Source organism: Schistocerca nitens, chromosome 1 (assembly GCF_023898315.1).
Source record: "Schistocerca nitens isolate TAMUIC-IGC-003100 chromosome 1, iqSchNite1.1, whole genome shotgun sequence".
NCBI classification, from domain to species: domain Eukaryota; kingdom Metazoa; phylum Arthropoda; class Insecta; order Orthoptera; family Acrididae; genus Schistocerca; species Schistocerca nitens.
The window spans coordinates 9,157,045-9,178,290 of NC_064614.1; the positions used below are offsets into that span (position 1 = coordinate 9,157,045).

Here is a 21,246-nt window from a genome sequence, read left to right on the forward strand (position 1 = left end):
AACACACTGCTTTGAGACAATTACCTGACACGCTAGCCGCAACAAGAAGTTGAGCACAGCATCGGCATGGACCGTATCGATTGGTGTAGTGGAGTCTGGCTCCACTTTGGTGACCAAGGCAGGCATCATGCACGGACCAGGCATTGTGGCATGCCTTTTCCGAGGATTTTCCAGGTTCATACCAGGGTCGTCGACAGGTGTTCGTTTTACTGGAGTACCGAGCGTAACAGACTGTTCCTACAAACAGAATTTAATACTATTTTAATGACGATTTAACTGAATTGCTGGTATTTCGCTAAGTAACGCAGAAACATACAGTCATAGATGTGGATTCAGCTTCATCTTTGATACGCTGGAGGTCCCACTTGATGATAACATCAGCCAATTCTACGGCGAGTCTCCTGTGCTCTATGGATGAATTAGGACTGAAGCCAAGGCGCTGCATGGCATTCACCATGTGCTGCACCAGGTGATGGCGAACTGGGTAATAGACCTGCAAAGTGAATGTGAAACGTACCGAGATTTTCGTAAACTGTGTGTTAATACATATGTTAGTTTATGAAACAAAAGTTATACCATTCCATGAAAGGCAACAATTTGATTAAGAAAACACATTACAAGGAGATGAATGGTGAGCCAGTACTTACTAACACAAGAACTATTCCTCACACAGAAAAAAGACATACTTAAAATAGAAAATACTAATCCAAGATTTCAGAATGTGAATGTATGTGTGTGTGTGTGTGTGTGTGTGTGTGTGTGTGTGTGTGTGTGTGTGTGTGTGTGTGTCCGTCCGTACATGTGTGTGACTTCTTGGACCACACTGCACACTTCCACAGGGTGTATACATGTACAAGGAAAAAAAGTTCCCAGATTGCCTGGTTAAAAATACACTTTCTCCCGAGTACCAGTATATTTTCCCTTATCAATCCTTTGAATGGTTATGGTTTTATACACGGGCGTTCAATTTCCCAGCACTTTAGAAAACGAAACTCAGGTAAAAAGACACGTTTTGGAAATATCTTTGATGTGCAGCTACATGAACGCTGCGTATTTTCGTATTACGAAAGCATACATTGCAATTCCACCAGACACCACTTGTTACTTTCCGAATCATTGAAATTGAGATTTCGATGCACTTTTGTAAGCCGTTCGTAGCTCATGTCATGTGATCTCCCAGCCGATGACAGCGGATATTCAGAGCATAGGACATGTGATGATGCTAACAGCAACATCACTGTTAAGTAGCAAGAACACACAAACAGGGAAAGATAATACAGTAGTTTAAATTAATATACATAGTGTTGCTACAAGAAAAGCAAAGCTTTTACATATAATATTGATCTCAAGCTGCAAGAGAAGCTAAGCTTTCGCATATACTGTTGATCTTTTTTGTGCATGTTACACTTTGAGATCTATCACACAAATAAGCCAGTAAAATTTTTAATAATGACATAAATGTCTGATCTTCAGGGTTCAAAATTCTTCTAACTGGCTCATCATCAAAGAGTTGATTTTTAAATGAGAGTCAAATGCTCTGTGATTTAATAAATTCATGGTACATTCTTGCACATAGCTCAACTTACGTAAAAGGATGTTTACTTTGAAAGTAACGCTTTTCATACCACCATTCACAATATTTTCCCGCGACCTGTTAGAAATAGGTTCGTTTCAGCAATTGCCAGAGAGCGCAGATAACAGGCGACACCGCGCTTGGGTAGCTATCATGATGTAGGAAGCCCGTATGTACGTACGTGTAAGACATTGAAAGATCATAAATTATGTCATAAAAGAAAGAAGACATCAGAGGATACTGCAAGAGCATTGGAATTTCGTGAACTGTATTAAAATGTGCACATTTAAAATGCATAAATAAAGGCCACATTCGTATGTCCAGATTCCCAATGAAGTAGACCTCAACCTGATATTAAGCTTTTCAGTGTGGTTTTCAGGATGTAAATTTTCTTGGAGCACCAGTACTGTATTTTATCACGTTTGGTTCTTTATTATGGCATAATGCCATACATGCTAGAAAATGAAAATGTGCACTTGAAATGCAGCGAACAGTTGAAACTAGCCAGTACTGTGGAATTAAACATTTCGTTTCAAATACATTGACTGCCTCTGCGGAAAAGGTTAACAAAAGTCAAATTTCTTTAGCAAACAGACAAAAATAGCTTCATTGTTCCGCAAGGCGATTAATGCTTGACTGTCAGAAAGGTGGAAATAAAATAAAATCTGAAAATTATGACATATTTGAGCCTTCCGTAATTATGTGAATGTGTTTCAATTCACTTGATAGCTCCCGGCCACAGATATCCATTTTGTTTTCATTTGACTGCTCTGCACATCAGCCCCGGATCTACGATGTTTACAAACCGTGTCATATATATCGAATTTTCAAAACATGTTCGTTTTGTAGAACACATCTTTCTGAAAAGTCTGAAACATAAAACACATGTATTCGAGGAAATGTAAGGCATATTATTTGGTCTTAAGTATGCCAAATTGTAGTGCCATGCCTCTTCATAAAGCATTTTCCTACTGCACGTCCAAACTATATTCAGGGGAGTGGAAATTGAAATTTCCTGTGGTGTCTCTCCTGCTCCAAGTCGGCCGGTTTGACAGCCTGCCCCTCTTTTAAAAAATCGAACAATTAATAGCGGATGGGATTATTTGTAACCGAGAGAACAAGAACTCTTCAGATTTTCTGAACTCTTTAGTGCCTATTAGTTAATAACTTGCTGTTTTGTGTGACATAAAATTAAATATAGGATATATAAAACCAAAACTGACAAGAGATAAGCAAGAAATTACACATTTCTTCAAACCTTAGCTCCTAGCATTTTTTCTCTCTCTAATATTGCTACAGCTTTACATGGCGTGCTTTCCTTTCTGCGAAAGAATCTATTACCTCATCAAAGTTCGTCAAACGTTTTGCTACATGAAAAATCGAATGTCGTTATCTAATACTGAAAAAGCTGTTAACACAAATAATGCCCAAGATTGGTGTGGTTTCTCGATATGATTACGTCTATTTTGTCACTGTCTGCTAGATAAAACAAAATAGGCCTTTCTAATATGGCAGCAATTTTGTAACACACCAAATAAACGAGACTGTTTTGGCACGAATGGCCATTTTTATAACACGAGAGAATATAAACCAATATGTACCAATATCAAATGCCTATTAGGCCCAATGCAAGCAAAACACTTTATGTTAGGAAATAGTTTCACATTTCATTCATATGCACCAGTTTCTCAAGCACGAGATTATTCTTCCATAATTTGTGTGATGTCCCCGTTTCTTCTCCTTCCTCGTTCTAACAAACAATCTTGTCATCACCAATTCTGTAGCTATTGCTGCCACTGTCAAAATTTGTTCACCGATTAACTTCACTAACCCTGCCAGAATCACAGGTTTAGTTATTCCGTGATTATTTTCCAGTTAGGTGTTGTTACATGTTGGTACAACACGTTTTCTGCGTTACTTCCAGAACAGAACTTACGCAGCTGCTAGCCGGGGACTGTACTTCTGGTCCTTACTTGTGTAGCCATCTGGCCAAAAATTTTTTGTCAAAATTTCGTTTTCTTGGAGACACTGAGAAGACAATACGTGATCTCTCTCACCTGTTATTCCTGTCAGTCGTTTATTTCCATCCTGGCAGTCTGAAGCTAGTAATTATAACAACGCTGATCATTTGCAAACCAAATCAACCTCATAATCAGACAGCAATTGCTATTCATCCATTCTGCTTTAGTCCCTCAGCTCGTATAGCCCTGTCTCCTTTTGTCTGCGGAAAGTTTATTTCTAGATGAGACGAGGATCCTCCTGACGGAGACATCACATACACTATGCATGCATTCAAAAGTCAACTTATGATTCATTCAGAAATCAACTTAAAATGTGTTCAAAAAAGTTCAAAAACCAACAGGGAAGCGTTTCAAAATCATATGAATAATCGATAGGCAAACGTGTGCTGGACGTAGGTGCTTTGGGGGAGAAAGTTTTTTTCTCGAGAATATGAATTTGGCACCCCCTTTTACCGGTAGCATCTAGCTGCTTGCTGTGACTGCTTGCACAGCCAACAGCTACATTCCTGTTGCCAGAAGCGGGAGAATCTACTACTCAAACATGACTTCAACTGCGCATGCGCATGAGCCACTGCGTAACTGCTAAAACAAATCAAACATAAACAGTTGCGACTTCACGCTCATTGGAAGCAATTTCTTGTTATGAAGCATTGCATAGTCTTCCTAAAGCCTTTGACACATTTTCAATCGGCAGACACTTGCATGAGCACTGTGTGTCGTTGTTGTATATATGGCGCATTTCCTTTGCAATTTAAGTTATTTTCGTTATGTTTTATTGTTGAAGTATTATTCTGCAGAGGTGGGATACAGTAATATCCTTTGTTAGAGTATCGGTTCTTACCAGTCAAAATTACAAAAACTTAACTGAAAACTAAAACAAGGAAAAATTCCCGGAATTCTAAATATATCCCAGGTTTTTCCCGGTTTTCTCCCGGATGAAAAAATTCCCGGGTTTTTCCCGGATTTCCCGGGTCATATACACCCTGTTCCAGTCAGCTACGGTCCACTTTTTGTCGTCGTCTTGACAACTGAAGATGTGCAGTTTCATGTGCCACTGGGAAGAATGGCATTTTGCATGGTACAGTCTCAAAATGTCCATCATAAGCACTTGGCTTGGTAATGTTTGCCCAGAACTGGTCAAGATGGACCTGCATTCACTACCAGTGACAATACCACTCGTGTTTGAACCCAATTATCATTGACAAGGATTAGTACTTTTCTCTGATCCTTGTTAGCTAAAATCTCTTTACTATAACTGTTCTTATGCTGGGTTACACGACTGTGAGTGTTACATCATTCCTTGTAGCTACATCGGGCAGTCTGCAGTGACACACTAGCAAATCACAAAACTACTTACTATGTGGACGTAGACATGTCCAAATGCAATAGCTCCTTTCAGCCATTCCACATCTTAATGCACTAATTCCACAACCAACTGACACAGACACACGACTTTGTTGCCACGATTTGTCAGCAGTGGGCACCAAATGACTGCCAGGTCCCAGTTCTACACAATCTATAATGCTGCAAAGTGAACAGTGCACTTTTTAAAGGAGGTGATGGATACAGAGTCCATCGAGTTTACATCATTGTTTACTGGAGAGGCAGGGAAAACAACATTCATCTCACGAACATAATTCAGATGGTGGTTATGCTGCAACATCTTAGAACTTCAGTGAAATTTCTCTGCACTCCATCACACTAATGCCTCCAAACAGTGGGTACACACATCTACTCACATAATACACAATGTGCAACCAGATACTTATTTATTCCTGATTGCCATGCGTGCAATCGCTTCCCTGAACCAAAAATGAGGCAATATAAACACATTGAAAGAAGGATGATGCGGCACACGGTGACAGAGACATTTATTAGAAAGATGAGTGGCCAGATAACTTCATAGAAACAGTAATGGTGCCAAAACTGGGGAAAAAAACGGCATAAAATTGGGGAAAGATTAGTTCAGCTTCAGAAAAGATGCAATTGGATTATTAAAAACAAGCACAAAAAAGGAATCAGAAAAAGGTCATGAACTTTGAATGGTTGTTTTTGACTTGGAAAAGCCAGTGAAAGTTCAGTGGATTAAACTTTTATGAAGTCCTGAAGAAGGTTGTAAGTAACTGTAAGTAAAGGAGGCTAATAAACAATTTATACATAACGCAAAGAGTAAAACAATAGGTGATGAGATGACAGAAGGAATTACAAATTGGCAGAGGATTTAGGCTAGGCTGTTGTCTTCCACCTATGCTGTTTAACATCCATTACTGTTTCCAACGAAAGTGAAATGTAACAACAAGAGCAAGTTAACAACATGTTAAAAGAACAAAACACCAGCTATGACGAATATGGACTGAAGACAAATGTGAAGAACATTAAGACAATAACTTTTAAAGGGCAATCAAGAAAAATAAAAGTGAACATCTGTGACACGATTGTGGAACAAGTTGATAACATCAGGTACCTAAGATACAAAACTACCAGAAACATGATGCATAATGAGGAAATAAAGAAGATGACAACTGTTGTAAAAGAAATGTTTCACAGAAGGTAGACAACTTTCTGCAGTCCATTACATAAATAATTACGCAAAAGATTAGTGAAGTGTTCTGTATGGTGTGTCACCCTGTATGGTGTCGAATTCGGAGACTGCACCGGAGAGAGGAGAAATGCTTACGAGCTTATGGGCTGTAGATCTGGAGAAGAATGGAAGGTATGAAATATCAGGAATGACGAAATGTTACAAAAGCTGAAAGAGGCTAGGACACTAGACGAGAAGAGACTGTGTAATAAAGGACGGCCATGGAAGGCACGGCGACTGGAAAGAGGACTAGATGTACAAGTAGATCCTAATCAACTGACAACATCGAGACAAATGTATCTTACACAGCTATGAAAAGTATGGCAACAGTGATGGAACTGCTTGAAGGGCAAAACACATCAATCATCATGTTTTTGAGTGTGTACAAGGTGTATTCCAAAACTAAGGTCCATTTGGTTGTAAAAAAATAAGCTCAGGATAAAAGACTTTTACTTACAGTAATATTTTACTACATATCTACTTTACTTTTCCACACAATCGCCATTCACTTCTATACACTTTCTGAAATGCTGCACCAGTGTTTTTAGCTCTTCTGCTTAGAAGTCTGCCACCTGAGAATTGAGCCAGTTGGTAATACCAATCTTGATTTCGTAGTCATTTTGAAATCATTGTTCACCCAGCCAGTTTCTCAAATGTGAGAAGAGGAAATAGTTGGTTGGTGCACGGTCAGGACTGTACGGAGGTTGATCGAAAAGTTCCCAATGAAAATCTTGAATCTTCTCCTTGGTTTTGGCAGCAGTGTGAGGACATGCATTGTCATGAAGGAGGATTATGCCAGATGACAGATTCCTGTGGCTTCAATTGTGGATCACACATCTCAATTTGGTTGGCATTTCACAGTATGTGTCTGCTGTAACTGGTGATCTGTGGTCAATGAAATCAAAAGGATGGCCTTTTCATCCCAAAAAAAAGCAGCCATCTTTTTCAATGTAAGAATGGAGATCACTTAAACTTTTTTGATTTGGATGAACTTGAATGGCGCCACTACATTTACTGTCGTTTTGATTCTGCATCAGTGTACAATATACACATATCATCGCCTGTAATAATGTGAGAAAACAAATCACCTCCATCCTGCCTATAGCACTCCAAAAACTTTTGTGCACTATGCATTCTTTGCTCTTTGTGCTTATCAGTAAGCATGTTTTTAACCCATCTCAAACACAACTTGCGATATCCAAGCTGTTCAGTGACAATCCAATAAATTGTTGTTCGAGCAACATTTCTGAATTCATTGCCAGACCACTAATAATCAATTGCAGGTTACTTCAAAGCCATTGGTACACTTGATCAAACATGTCGTCAGTCTTGATACTGGACCTGCCACTCCACTGTTCATTGTGAACATTTGTGCTGCTATTTTGAAATTCTCGATAATACTTTCAAATCTGTTTGTCCCTCTTTATTTCAGGTCCATGCACTTAGCATAACTCATAATGGATGTCAGCAGCTGAAAACCCTTTTGCCAGCAAAAATCTAGTCACACCACACACTTCATAACTGATGGGATCTACAATTGTCTCAGCCCTTGCAATATGCTCTCAACGACTGCCAAACGACTAGTGAATCAAACTAACACTACAATAGTTTCCTAAAGAGTCAGAAGACATTGCTGCATATGTGAAACTTTATTCAGACCTATCATCAGTTAAACAGTGATCACCCGGACCTTGGTTTTGGAACATACCTCATTTTAATTACACTGCATATGTCTCAAGAATTTGGTAAAGTTATCTACACAATCCGCTGCATGTCTCTTCTTCATAAGCCGCCCATAGATTAAATCTGTACATAATGAAGCAACACCCACACTTATTTTGATTACAAGCAAAAAGAGACATAAAACACTAAAAAAAGCTAAATTTCTAACCTTGTAGTGCCTCACAACCAGCTGTAATATATGAAACAGCTGTTGCATTGAATGCCCCTCTTCCACGATAATTTTTTTAGTCCAGTGCGTCAGCATTGTGTAGCCATCTTCCATTCGCACCGGCATTAAAGGAGTGAGGATTTCTAATGCCTGCCGAACAATAGCCCGTGCCTCAATTGCGTGTGCTTTCAGTAGGCTGTGAAATACTGGTGGGGATAAAAGAAGAAGTGAAATCAGAACATGCTGCAATTCAGAACAAACCAGCAGCTAGCTCTAACATACAGAAACTTCAAACATTAAATTACAAACTGGAACTTACTATAGCTGTAACAAACCTTGCAACTTAATTCTTTTATGGATAGCAAACTTGGCTATTATATGTGATAACAGAAGGTGCCCATGGTAGCGTGTAGCCTGGTCGACACAGTTCTTCCCCATGAGGCATGGCCATGCAAACATCAGGAGCCGGCGCACCTTGAGGCCTAATAGGGGTACGAGAAAGAAAACATGAAGAGTAAATTGCTACTGTTGCCAGTATTACTTGTAAGTATTGTCAGTAATATATTAACACAAATCAGTTGTGTTTTCAAATCCTATATTCTGGCAAAAACTTAAGATTGTGGATGATGCAAGCATACTGATGAAGTGCAAAAGGGCATGCACAATAAATACAGCAACGATAATAGTAGGATACACTTGTTCACAGCGAACAACTTAACTCTCAATCATACAAAAATTCCCAATATTGCAAACACTCACATTAAGGATTTTCAAATTAATAAAAATGACTTACAGGTACAAGACAGATTAAGGGGGCACACATTAAATGAAACTCTACGCATCCAGATGGATAATAATTTGAGCTGGCACCAGCATATAGATACAAGAAGTTCAATTCTGCCTGCTTTGCAGTTATAAATCTCTTTCTCTCACTTAGATGATCTGCAGATGGAAATGCTTGTATACTTTCAATCAATTCTGCTCAACAGCATAATCATCTGCAGTGACACAGTACAGTCAAAGATGTATTGATTTTATAGAAGTGTGTAGTATGAATATAGCGCAGAAATTGTTGACCAAATGCCTTGTAAAAGCCTCAAATGGCTCTGAGCACTACGGGACTCAACTTCTGAGGTCATTAGTCCCCTAGAACTTAGAACTAGTTAAACCTAACTAACCTAAGGACAGCACAAACATCCATGCCCGAGGCAGGATTCGAACCTGCGACCGCAGCGGTCTTGCGGTTCCAGACTGCAGCGCCTTTAACCGCACGGCCACTTCGGCCGGCTTGTAATAGCCTCTTCCGGTGCCTTGGAACTTTTGCACACCTAATGCCACTGTGTTCACTCCCTTATGATGTTTTTGGTTAATAAGAAGAGTGAATTTGTGATGAAGTGTGAAATTCATCACAATGCAAGAAGCAAAAATAAGTTCCTTTGCATCACAGTCTACATATTATGTGATTATTAGAAGTATAGTCTAATTTTATTTGACTGTACATGTTTGTAAAGGGTTGAGTATAATAAGAGTAATGTGTAGTGTAAATCCAAGAACATCATGTCGAAACCAATTCAAAGAATTGGGCATACTAACCACAGCTTCTCAGTATATTTATTCCTTACTGAAGTTTGTTGTACCTAATACATCTCTTTTTACAACTAACTGCTTAGTACACAGTATCAATACTAGGAATAAGAACAATATACATAAAGATTTAAAATCACTTACTCTTGCCCAGAAAGGAGTCCAGTATTCAGCATCGCATATTTTCAATAAGTTACCAGCAACCATTAAGAGTTTAGTTTCAGACAAGGCACAATTTAAACATAATTTAAAAGAATTTTTGGTGGCCAACTCCTCCTATTCCATCCATGAATTTCCCAATAAGTGCAACAGACCATTTTAATGCAAATGTATAATACTTTAATTTTTGACAACACTTGGTTGTAACAGCCAAGTAACTACCTACTATGTGAATGATGGATGTATGGAAAGCAGGTGTAAGTCTTAAGTCTGTAAATAGTGGAAGTTTAATTTTAAATCTTGTACATATTTTGACTGGTATTAACTTAGGATAATTGAAATGAATAATTTTTAATTTTTGACAATACTTGGTTGTAATAGCCAAGTAACTAGCTACTGTGTGAATGATGGATTTAATGAAAGCAGATAAAGTATGAAACCTGTAACTATTAGAAGTTTAATTTTAATTCATGTACATAATTTTACTGTTTATTGACTGAGGATCATTAAAATTAATGAAACTCAAGTTTTTCTAATTACATTTTGTCATTTCCCTGTCCTAGCTAATTTTTGAACGCAATATTACATAAGCCTTTAAGAGGAGAAAAAGCTATATGAAATACTTTTTGGGTTCTGCCCCTCAATTCGTAAAAACAGAACCTTGTAGGATAATTTTTTGTCTCCTCCTGTCTGTATGTCTGTCTGAAAGATTGTTAAAAATCGATTTTCTCAGGAACAGTCCCAGGTCAAGTTGAAATTTATGCCACATGCTAAGGTCTACAGTCCTTAGCATCATAAAGAATTGAAGCCTTCAAGTCAATACAATAAAAAGATTGGCCCGTTTCTGTCCCATATTGGGATACTTACAAACTCACTTGTTAAAACCTATAACGTACTTCCATTGACCTATAATCATAAAACTCGGCAAGAAGCAAGGTTTCACAGCACAAATAAAGGGGGGAAAATCTGAAAATTGTTAATTTGTAATTATATCATAGAAAAAGTTATTTCTTTTATCATCTGTTATCCAACTTCAAACTTACAATTAAAATATTCTTAGAAGTATTGAAGTTCCCAGGACCAATATTAAGCCAGTATCAATGTTGGTAACATGTAAAAATCGTTGAGACACTCTATTCCCGGGATAGATGAACTGCCAAAATACATAATTAGTTTTTACAGAACCCTCAGAGCAGGCAGCCATGTTTGGCCATTGTTATGCATGGTAATCAGGAATGGAAGCAAGAGGGATGTGAGACAGCTAGAAGTGGTCAGAAGCTGTGTCCTGGATAGGCGCAAAAGAAGCATATGAAACATTCAAGGCGGCTTGTGTAAGAATGCTTCCAGTGAAATTAAGAAGTAAGACACAGTTGGGAGGGGGGAGTGCGGGGGTGGAGATACAAACCTTGGCAACAGTAGAATGAGCATGTCTGTTCTGAATGGGGAAAGATACAAAATAGACTGTCAGTAAAAATACTGTTTCTAAAATTCTTGCAAGAGTTACTCCCGAGTGCATTGAAATGTTAGTCACTCACTAATGGAGCCTACAAAATTATTTTAACTATGTATATTACGGAAAGCGACTTATCTGACATCACAAGTGGAGAAAAGCTTACAAATAAGAGTAGAGTGGCTATGTTTGAGGGAGAACATAACAGGAGTTGGGCGAGAGCCGACCACATTACTGGAAGCAGTCCAACCTCATTGGTGCACTAAGCTGAATTGGTAATTTAGCCAACGTTGCAAAATAAAATCATGTACAACTGCGTAGGAAGAGACTCTAATTTTCTTAAAAATGGTGACAGTAACTACAGACTTAGACATCATTAGCTCAGATCAACAAAGCTTACGCTGGTCTCTCAAATGTATTCACAAGTAGGGCTATGCTCATTGTCTTGCTGTGTATATTATCAGTGGTGGGGGGAAATTGTGACTGCCTTATGGTTGCAGTTGGGTGGGGCAATGCAATAGCAGTGGAAAAGCTTACTGTGAATAGTGCCAAGAAGTATCTTAAATATTCCGAGGTTTCATGTATAAATTCCTGTGTAGCAGTATATCTTCTACACAGGACACTGAAAGTGTGGGTGTGATGCTCACCTGTTGTTTTATCTCCCACAGGAGTCATGAGTTCATATAGAGTACAGTGGGGAGATGATTACTCTGAAGAGGGGAGACAATTACACTGAAATAGTGGCTCCCATGAATCTTTTTAAGTCTGGTGTGTTACACTTATATCTTTGTTTTTGAACACGATACTTATTTATACCAACTTGAAAGACACATAGACTCAACAATATAATCATATACCTTGGGTATTTATTTACTGGCCAATCAACCACATCCCTATTATTTCAGTCAAAGTGCACGGATCTGCTATCAGCAGGAGCACGACATCAGAACCTGCACAGTGAACAAGCGGTAAGGGTGTTTTGCAGGTAGTAGCATCATTCATGCTTGTCGACTTGCAGGAACAAATAAATGAGCTCCTGCAGCTTAAACAACATGCACGTTTTTGGGAAGTCTGCAACTGTGTTATACACTATCTTTTTTAAAGCATTTTTTGTGATGTTTGCATATGTTCTGTTCTGCTTATCTTGCACTGTAGTTGTTTTTCTGAGGGTATAAGGTGTTGTGCCTCCTCCAATACCCAGAACCCCCCCCCTCCCCCCCCCCCCCACACACACACCACTCACAATGTGTGTGTATAAAACATCACAAACATACTTACGTAAATATTTCCACTTGGAAACGAGAACAAATTCTCAAAAAGCATTTTGTTAAGCATGAGAAAGCATGTAACTCATACAGTATTTCATTATTCAAACCACAAATATTTGAATAAGACACAAGGCACAAAGGTGTCAAGTAATGCTGCATGTGGCCAAACAAATAAACACGCATCTGAGTTGTCATGATGATCACACAGTTGCGTAAGCACAGTAGAGAAAGTTTGAAAACTGTTTTGATCGGTCATTATTCGAATGCCGTGCAGAGTTTGGCAGCGACAGGAGACAAAGCACAATTTGTTCCAACTTTCACCGATTCAGATCTGTTGATTAGAGCGTCCTCGTGTCAAGAAACTTAACCATCTAATGTTTGTAAATACTACTTTAAGATCAACGCCATGCTAGCATAATTTAATGTCAATTAAGTCCATTTTTTCTCCATGAACACTGTTGCATTAAGTGTAAATCACAGGAAAATTAGACGTATATTAACATTTTTCAGGTGGAATTGACATGTTAACATAGTACATTTGACAAGACCAATAAAAAATGTAGTAAACAGCGAGAAAATGTTAATTCCGGAAATGTAATAGGATAGTTATACTGTATGTTGTGATCTATACTGGTCTATTACAAGCCTAGGAGCGTTACTGTGAATTCATACCATATCCACTGTCAAGCCTACTTGATAAGGACTGCAAAGGTTGAAGCAGTATTCTAGAATTGGTACTTCATGCATGAGACTTCTCCCAGAATTCACACAACAAAGCCAAGCAATTTACTTACCATTTATACTGGCTCTTGTTCTACGTCATGGAGTATAAAATTTTATTATTAAAAATAAGTGGCAACTTCAGAAGCTAACCATGTAATTTGTGATGATCAGGTATTTTTGGGCAATTTCACTTTGTTATGTAAAATACCTTGAATTTATTGAAATCTAAAGAGAGCTGCCAATCGGAACACCAAGTCAAAATATTCTCATAATGCATCCCATTACAATCACCCAGCAACAATATGACCTCCCCATAGTTAAAAGTTTATTGAACATAGTACTGTCGAATTTTACAGCACAGTACTACAGAATAATTCTTCGATTGTTTTCAAAATGGAGGGATATGTGGGAAGGGGATTGACCACAAAGATAAGCGACATTAATTTATCTTGTCTTGTTTTTATCTTTTACGAATTAAGTGACCCACTATCTGCCACTACTTAAATACCTGTACTATCTCTCTGTAATTTGCTTCACAATAGTATTTACTATCGTTACATAACTTTACTATCATTAAAAAACTTTTTTTTAGCAGTAAGAATGCAACATGGCAGTAAAAAGAAATTTTGATTAGTGGACTATCAATTTCTTCTTATTTTCTTTTATCTCCCAAAACAAATCACATCATTTAATGGTTATTCAAAAACAATATACAGAAAGTAATCAAAGAATGTGAAAAACAAATCTGAACATACCTTGTCGTTTGTTTTGTGCGTCATGAATATGAGGAGCTGCCTGATCCACAAGCAAGCATGCAAACTGTAGAAGGAATATGCGCACGGAGTCCGAATTCCCAAATGGGTTATCAGGATCTATGATCTGAAAAGTACATGTAAAAATGGTCATTTCAGAAAACTATAGTTCTTTTACATAACAAGCATATTTATAAAAGTTACATCAACAATGATGATGTTGATTTATGTACTGTCTGTTTCTTGAATAACAGTATCATCCTGGACCATAAATTTCTGATGTGAGCCAATTTCCCTCTCTGTTAAGGACATATAAAATCGATGCAACACTTTTCTCTGTATTCAAATGCACCGAATTTTTCAATAGGGAATACAATGCACAATTTGTTGTTACAGTGCAACATGCAAAAACCAATAATTAATCTAGAAGAGGGAGAAAGAAGTTTGATGTTAAGTCAAGAATTTTAATCCACAAACTTTGAAAACTATGTTAGGTCAGGAATTTAACTGTCTAATTATTGTACAAGAGAACACTACTATTAAGGGGAGTAAAAAAAAAAACTATTAAAATTCTACGCTTCCAAAACAAATAGTATCATTACTAAAAGGGCTTTACGACAGTCATACTGCAACTATACAAGCAGAAGATGAATACGTGGAGTTTTTTGATGTGACAAATGAAGTGAGAAAATGCAGAGGATGTTATGTGGGATGCATGGGATGGCTGGGGTGGACAACTGATAGCAGGGTACTCAACAATCTATGGTTTGAGGAAGTGAGAAAGAACGAACTTAGTGGTCTGTTTTCCAGAGCGTAGACTGTTGATTTAAGTTTCAGTCTAGAGATAAACATGAAAAAGACAAAACTAATGGTTGTTAATTGCCAAGGTTTAGATCAAATTCAACTTACAGGTTGCTTGAAGGATCTGCAGGTAGTATACGATTGTGTATATCTATGATGATGGAAAATGTTACATGTACCATGGAGAGAGAGAAGAATCCATTCTTCGACTATAGAAGAACTTGGCATCACAAGGCAGATGATGTTGCAGGAACCATGGACAGAAAGAAGAATCAATACTTCCATTATTAAAGAACATGGCATCACAAGAAGTTGCCTTCTCATGTCAGCCGAAGATATTCCAGTTCCTAGGGCACATTTTGAGAAGAGAAGGAGATAATTTAGAATAAATCATCTTACAAGGCAAAATCAAACACACAAGGCCATGAGGAAGAGCAGCAAGCACAGGGTTGGATCAAGTGAAGAAGATTACGGGCCTAACTCTTCATCTTACATTAGGAAGACCTAAGATCACTATGGATGGAAGTATCCAGTCAAGGATTCAATTACTTAAGAAATGAATGAAGAAATGAGGTCACTACATTCAGCAATGAGTAAACATACTAATGATGATGATAACAATAAATTATTATTCTTTCTACCATCATGTAACAATGTTGAAACAATGATTTCCATATGCAAATCATTTGTGAATATGACAAATAATGGAAAATCAAGGGTGGAATAACGACAGACAATATTATGAAAAGTATAGACTGCTACTCACCATATCGACACACACACACACACACACACACACACACACACACACACACACACACCACACAAAATATCTCTCTCTCTCTCTCTCTCTCTCTCTCTCTCTCTGATGCAAATGCAACTCTCACACACGACCACTGGCTCTGGTTGCCAAGGCCAATAATATCAAGTAATAATCAAGTGACCAGGAGTAACTGTTGCAAAAATTTACACATTCGCATATGACATGGAAGAAATGAGCCTTTTTGAAGTTTCCGCTGAGTAATGCCACCCTCATGTTATTGTGGCCTTTATTGGTAAAAATACTGAAATGCTAATCTTAGAGATTGGATGCAAGGACTAGCCATGCAGCCAATAGACAAGGAGACGACTGCACGCACCTCATCATGGCAGCTGCTGATAGTTATAAAATTACAGCACTATAAATTCCAGTTTCTACCCATTCAATTGCGTTTGGAATTTAAATTTCAGTTAAAACTGCCTTCTTGTTTTGAACCTTATTCTCCCAACAAACTGTTCAGTTCCTTTGCTATGCAATTAGTTTTCAGCAATATGTAACTTCACAGTGCAATCGCACATTAAAGCCATGAACTGTTTATTTCAATGACTACATTATTCCTGCAACTGTTATTTTTTTACTTTAGTTTTGTAATATTGTACAATTTCAGTCTTAGGTACCTAGATATATTTGTTAGCTCTCAGAGCATAAAGTATCTGCGATGGCAAATATTGCCAATTATGCTGATATTCTATGATCAAATAGCTAACAAATATACGTAAGTATTCAAAAAGATGTACAATAGTATGAAAATAAAATCAAAATTAACAGTTGCTGGCATCACAGAGTCATCAAAACATTCATAGACCAAGGGTCAAAGGCACTCCAGATGACACTGCATGTCACTGCTACATTTGCTTTTAATATTTCAGCAGGTTTTAAAAACCATTATTATTATGCCACAATTTCATTCAGAAAAAGAGAGAGATGTTTCCTAAGCACTACACTGTCTGATTTGTATAGGAATTATTTAATACTGTGTTACTGCCACTTCTGTATTTATAGAGCAGGCTAAATTATTTAATGGGGTATTGCCTTAAACAGAAGAGACCGACTGTCACGAGACCTAACCAAGCACACAAATTACTGAAATTACTGTGGGCTTACTGAATACTGGCCATGGTATTGAGATTATTGTGTCTGCCTAATAATCAGCAGTTCAGGCTTGCGCATTAATATTCCACTACATATTTGCACTACTACTGATTTGTCACCCCAAACATACAGGTAGACGATGTGCTAGCTAGAAAGTGCTACTATTGTTTCCGGAGTCTCATTTTAAATGTACATATTTTGCAACCATTTGAGAAATTAACATCATTGTGAAATATTTTCATTTTTGCGACAGCTCTGTCCACTTACGAAATTTGAAAAAATAAAACTTTCATTTATGTGCTAGGCCATATTTATCATAGAACAAAGTGATGTGCAGAGACCCAACTACATCACGTAAGACAGCAATATAAGAAAAAGACAAATTGCTACTTACCGTACAGATGACACATCAAGTTGCAGACAGGCACAACTTCACATAAAAGCTAGTTATACTTAGTCAACAACAAATGCTCGAACTTAATTCTAGTTGTATATTTTTGAATTGTAGATGTTAATGAATGTATTACCTTGCTTACAAAAACAGAAACAACATTTTCAGGATTCTCTTGATCTGGAAGGGGTGGAGTACCAATTATCTTTTCTCCTTCCCCACGTTCAAAACTTTCAGCAAAGCACGGTATAAGTATCATCTGCAGAACCTTCGCTTTCAGGTCTTGTGACATCTTTGGGCTGTGAAACACATCCACAAAACGGAAAAATGCTGTCCTTTTCCATTCAACCGTATAGTTCTCTGCAACTGTTGTTTCCAGGAAATTCCTCAAAAACTGAAAATAATGAAACAAAATTACAAATGCTCTATACTTTATGTTAAACATTCATCTTTGACAACAAGAAAAACAAAGCGTAAGTCTGGTTTGGGTTGACTGTGATGTCTTTATTATTATATTTGTACATGTGATTTAAGTTCTCCTCATGGCTTAATTCAATATTTATGTACAAACAGTTCATGAAAGGGGTCTTGAGGAATACTGGGTGTTGATGAATTTAATATACAATGAAAATTTACAAAAAAAGTGACAGCTACCCTTAGTCTTCTGTTCAGTAACAATAAGCCACCACAGAGCTCACATTTGTAACATATCAAGCTATTGATATTAGTTAACAATCCTTTCTTTTAGTCAACTTGTGCAATAAATTTAAGTTCTTTCCAGTTTTATTCAGTACCTCATCATTTGACATTCTTCTATAGTGTCACATTTCAAATGATTTTATTCTCTTCTCTTTGAAGTGTTCATTCCTAGTCAGCATTTTATATTCCTTCTATATGACCATTATCACGTATTTTGCTACCCAAATCTACTACTTTTACTGTATCAATTTCGAATCTAATTCTATCAGCATCACCTGATTTATTTCAACTACACTCCATAATGCTTGTTTTACTTTGCTGATGTTTATCTTATTACCTATTTTCAAGACACTATTCATTACATTCAACTGCCCTTCCAACACCTTTGCTGTTTCTGACAGCATTAAAATGTCTTTAGCAAATCTCAACGTTTTTATTTCTTCTCCCAGAACTTTAATTCTCTTTCCAAATTTCTCCTTGGCTTCCTCTATTGCTAGCTCAATGTACAGATTGAATAATACTGGAAATAGCTCAACTATGGCTTCTCTTTCATGACCTTTGACTTTTATGACAGACTAGAGTATGTTTTCAGTACTAATCATAAGTAACTTTTTTCTCCGTGTTATTTCATCCTTGCTATAAACAAATTTCAAAAAGTGTATGTAGGCCAGTCACATTTGTCAACAGTGTTCTCTAAATCCTATAGACATAAATTTGCCTTTCCTCAATATCTTTCTTCTCAGAGAAGTAGCAGGGGCAGTATTGCGTCGTGTGTTCCTACATTTCACTGGAATCCAAATATATCTTCTCAAGGGTATTTCACCTGTCTCATATGTATTGCACACCACATGGAATAGGTTTGACAAGAGGATTTCAATAATGCTGAGGGAATGACTTCTACTCCATAGGCCTTGCCTGAACCAGTCCCTATGATCTTGTTTGCTGTAACGTGAAAAACTTTAAACTATCCCTCAACTTCTTTTTTATACTAGGCAAAATAATGAAAGGAAACAATGTGGAGAGAGATCTGTTTTCATCTCATACAATGGACTATCAGATGAGTGCCTGTCATCTACTTCTCACAGTATCTATTCTGTCACATTTAATTTTCATAGCCAGGTTTCTCTGCCACAATCTTACACTGATGAAATATGTGTTAAATGCATCCTGGTCTAAGGAACTAATTACTGGCATTACATACATAAGCAATCTGACACAATAAATCTAACTGTGGACCAGTTCTTTTGATTGTGGTGTCAATAATTTCAGCAAATTCCATACATAAAACAGAGTAATTTATACTTTCAACCTCTCTCAAATGCTACACAAATGTGCCAGAAAACAGTAAAGAGATGCTCACCTGGAAGTCTGGGATTACATGGTAGCAAAATGCACGAAGGAGTTGGAATAGTAAGTCAACATCATTAGGATGATGGCAGAAATAATGAAGCAGTATCTTGACTATAAGTTTTGGTTCACGCCAGTGTCTTGCATCTACTCCTTCTACTTTCTTGTGGAGTTCCTGAAAGCAAAAAATGTTCATGTAACTACAGTAACAATGCGTAAAAAAATTTCAATAACACTTAGATCACAAAAAAATGCTTGCAACAAATAAAACATTGGCTGTCATAAACAAAAATCATTTTATTTAGAATGTTATTATGACAGTGTGCAAAACTTAAAGACTACAATAACTTTCCCATGACTTCACTGCCAAGTAACATTACTTGATGAAACTTTGACCATATTTAGGAAGATGGTAACTGAAAGAAATACGCAATGAAATGAACAGAAATGACACTTTTACTCGAAGAAAATAATTACATTGAATTCACCACGATGTATGCTGGTCTTCTGGCATTAAAAAAAGGTGGAACATGGTTCTTAATAGGCTGTGCCATTACCACGAATAGTAACACAAGCTCCACAATGCACTCCCATACTGGCCACAAGATTTGTACAGAGTTCTTGTGGTAGGGCATTCCAATTGTCACCAGCAAGGTTGGGTTGCCATTGGTGCACATGGCCATACTGCAACAGATCTTCCTAACACATCCCCAACAGGATTTAAGTCAGACAAATGGGCAGTCAGTCTATTCACTGAATATCCTCCACCTGCACGGTTCAATGCTGTTGTGCACTGCCATTAATAAAAATGAAGTCAGGGCTGAATGGACTCCTCAAAAGCTGCACATGGGGAAGGAATATTCTGTCAAAATAATGTCTACTAATGCATGTACCCTGTTCAAGATTTGGAGTTTTAATGCCCATGCATCAATATGCCTCCCCACATCACAACACCTGGACCATCAAAGCTATTATGTTTGACAAGTTCCCACTTCTCGTTGTATGAAGATAGGTCCAGAATCGCTACTCAGATTGAATCTGCTCTCATCAGAAAAAGAGTATGGGATGCCAAACCTTACTGGTCCAGTCACTACACTATTGGCGCCATCATAAATGATGCTAATATGCAGGTGCGAACGTAACACAATGTACCGCGTGTCTGGCAGAGGGACACCCAAGTAGTCACCGCGCCACTGTGTAGCGTGAGTTTCCTTGCTTTGCAGTCCTGTTTAATGTGGTTGCAATTGTACCCACTGTTTGACATGGGTCCCTTCTTTCCTGTAGCAAAATATAACAGACGTTTGTCATTGTAGATGAGCATGGTCGATCAGCTTTCTCTACTTTTGGTAACAGTGTCTTTGGTTCCGAAAGCTCCCCATCCATATGAAACAATGCTGTAAGCAATACCAAATACCTGGGCTACACTCATCACACTTCATCTTTCCTGATGATTTTTCATCTGTGAAGTCATCCACATGCTGTCTCCAAGCCTTGCTGTAATGAAGAACATCGCTACACTGTAACTACTCGCTGATTGACATGCACTGTCTTTTCCGATTCCTCGAACTTTCTTTAGTTGCGGGGCCTGCCCCATTTGGCACTATAGTCATGCTGACTACTTTCTACGTGAACCTCCTCCAGCTTTCTGTGCTTGACTGGAAGACCTCAGGCAATATGTTCCCAACTTTCCAGTAAGTAGTTAATGTGTTGCATTACTTTATCTATCTCATTTTGCAGAGTAATGTATTTCTCACCATAATGTGCCTCAAAAGTGATAACCTTGTACTCTTTTGCGCAGTTTGTTTAAAAGGGGGCTTAGGGTTTATTGTCCCACTGAAAACGATGTCACTAGACAAGGAAGAGAAAGGTCCAGAACAAAATTTTCACTCTGCAGCGGAGTCTGCGCCAATAAGAAAACTTTCTGGGAAATTAAAACTGTGCTCTGGATCGAGACTCGAGCTTGGGACCTTTGCCTTTCACAGGCAAAAGCTCTACCGATAGAGCTACTCAAACACAACTCACAACTCGTCCCCACAGCTTCAATTCTGATAATACTTACCTTCTAACCTTCGTAGAAGCTCTCCTGCGAAACTT

At 37.8% G+C, this 21,246-nt stretch overlaps 1 protein-coding gene across 1 annotated transcript in view; it reads right to left on the reverse strand.

The window, feature by feature from the left end:
* Nucleotides 1–21,246, reverse strand: part of LOC126240282 (transformation/transcription domain-associated protein) — a 491,514-nt gene that overhangs the window by 220,005 nt on the left and 250,263 nt on the right. Inside the window, exons 31-37 of the mRNA XM_049947913.1 lie at nucleotides 19,166–19,327; nucleotides 17,243–17,500; nucleotides 14,006–14,129; nucleotides 8,402–8,548; nucleotides 8,067–8,272; nucleotides 317–493; nucleotides 25–237 (exon numbers count right to left, since the gene is read on the reverse strand). Coding sequence (XP_049803870.1) covers nucleotides 25–237; nucleotides 317–493; nucleotides 8,067–8,272; nucleotides 8,402–8,548; nucleotides 14,006–14,129; nucleotides 17,243–17,500; nucleotides 19,166–19,327 — 1,287 coding nt within the window. The remainder of the gene's footprint in view (nucleotides 1–24; nucleotides 238–316; nucleotides 494–8,066; nucleotides 8,273–8,401; nucleotides 8,549–14,005; nucleotides 14,130–17,242; nucleotides 17,501–19,165; nucleotides 19,328–21,246) is intronic.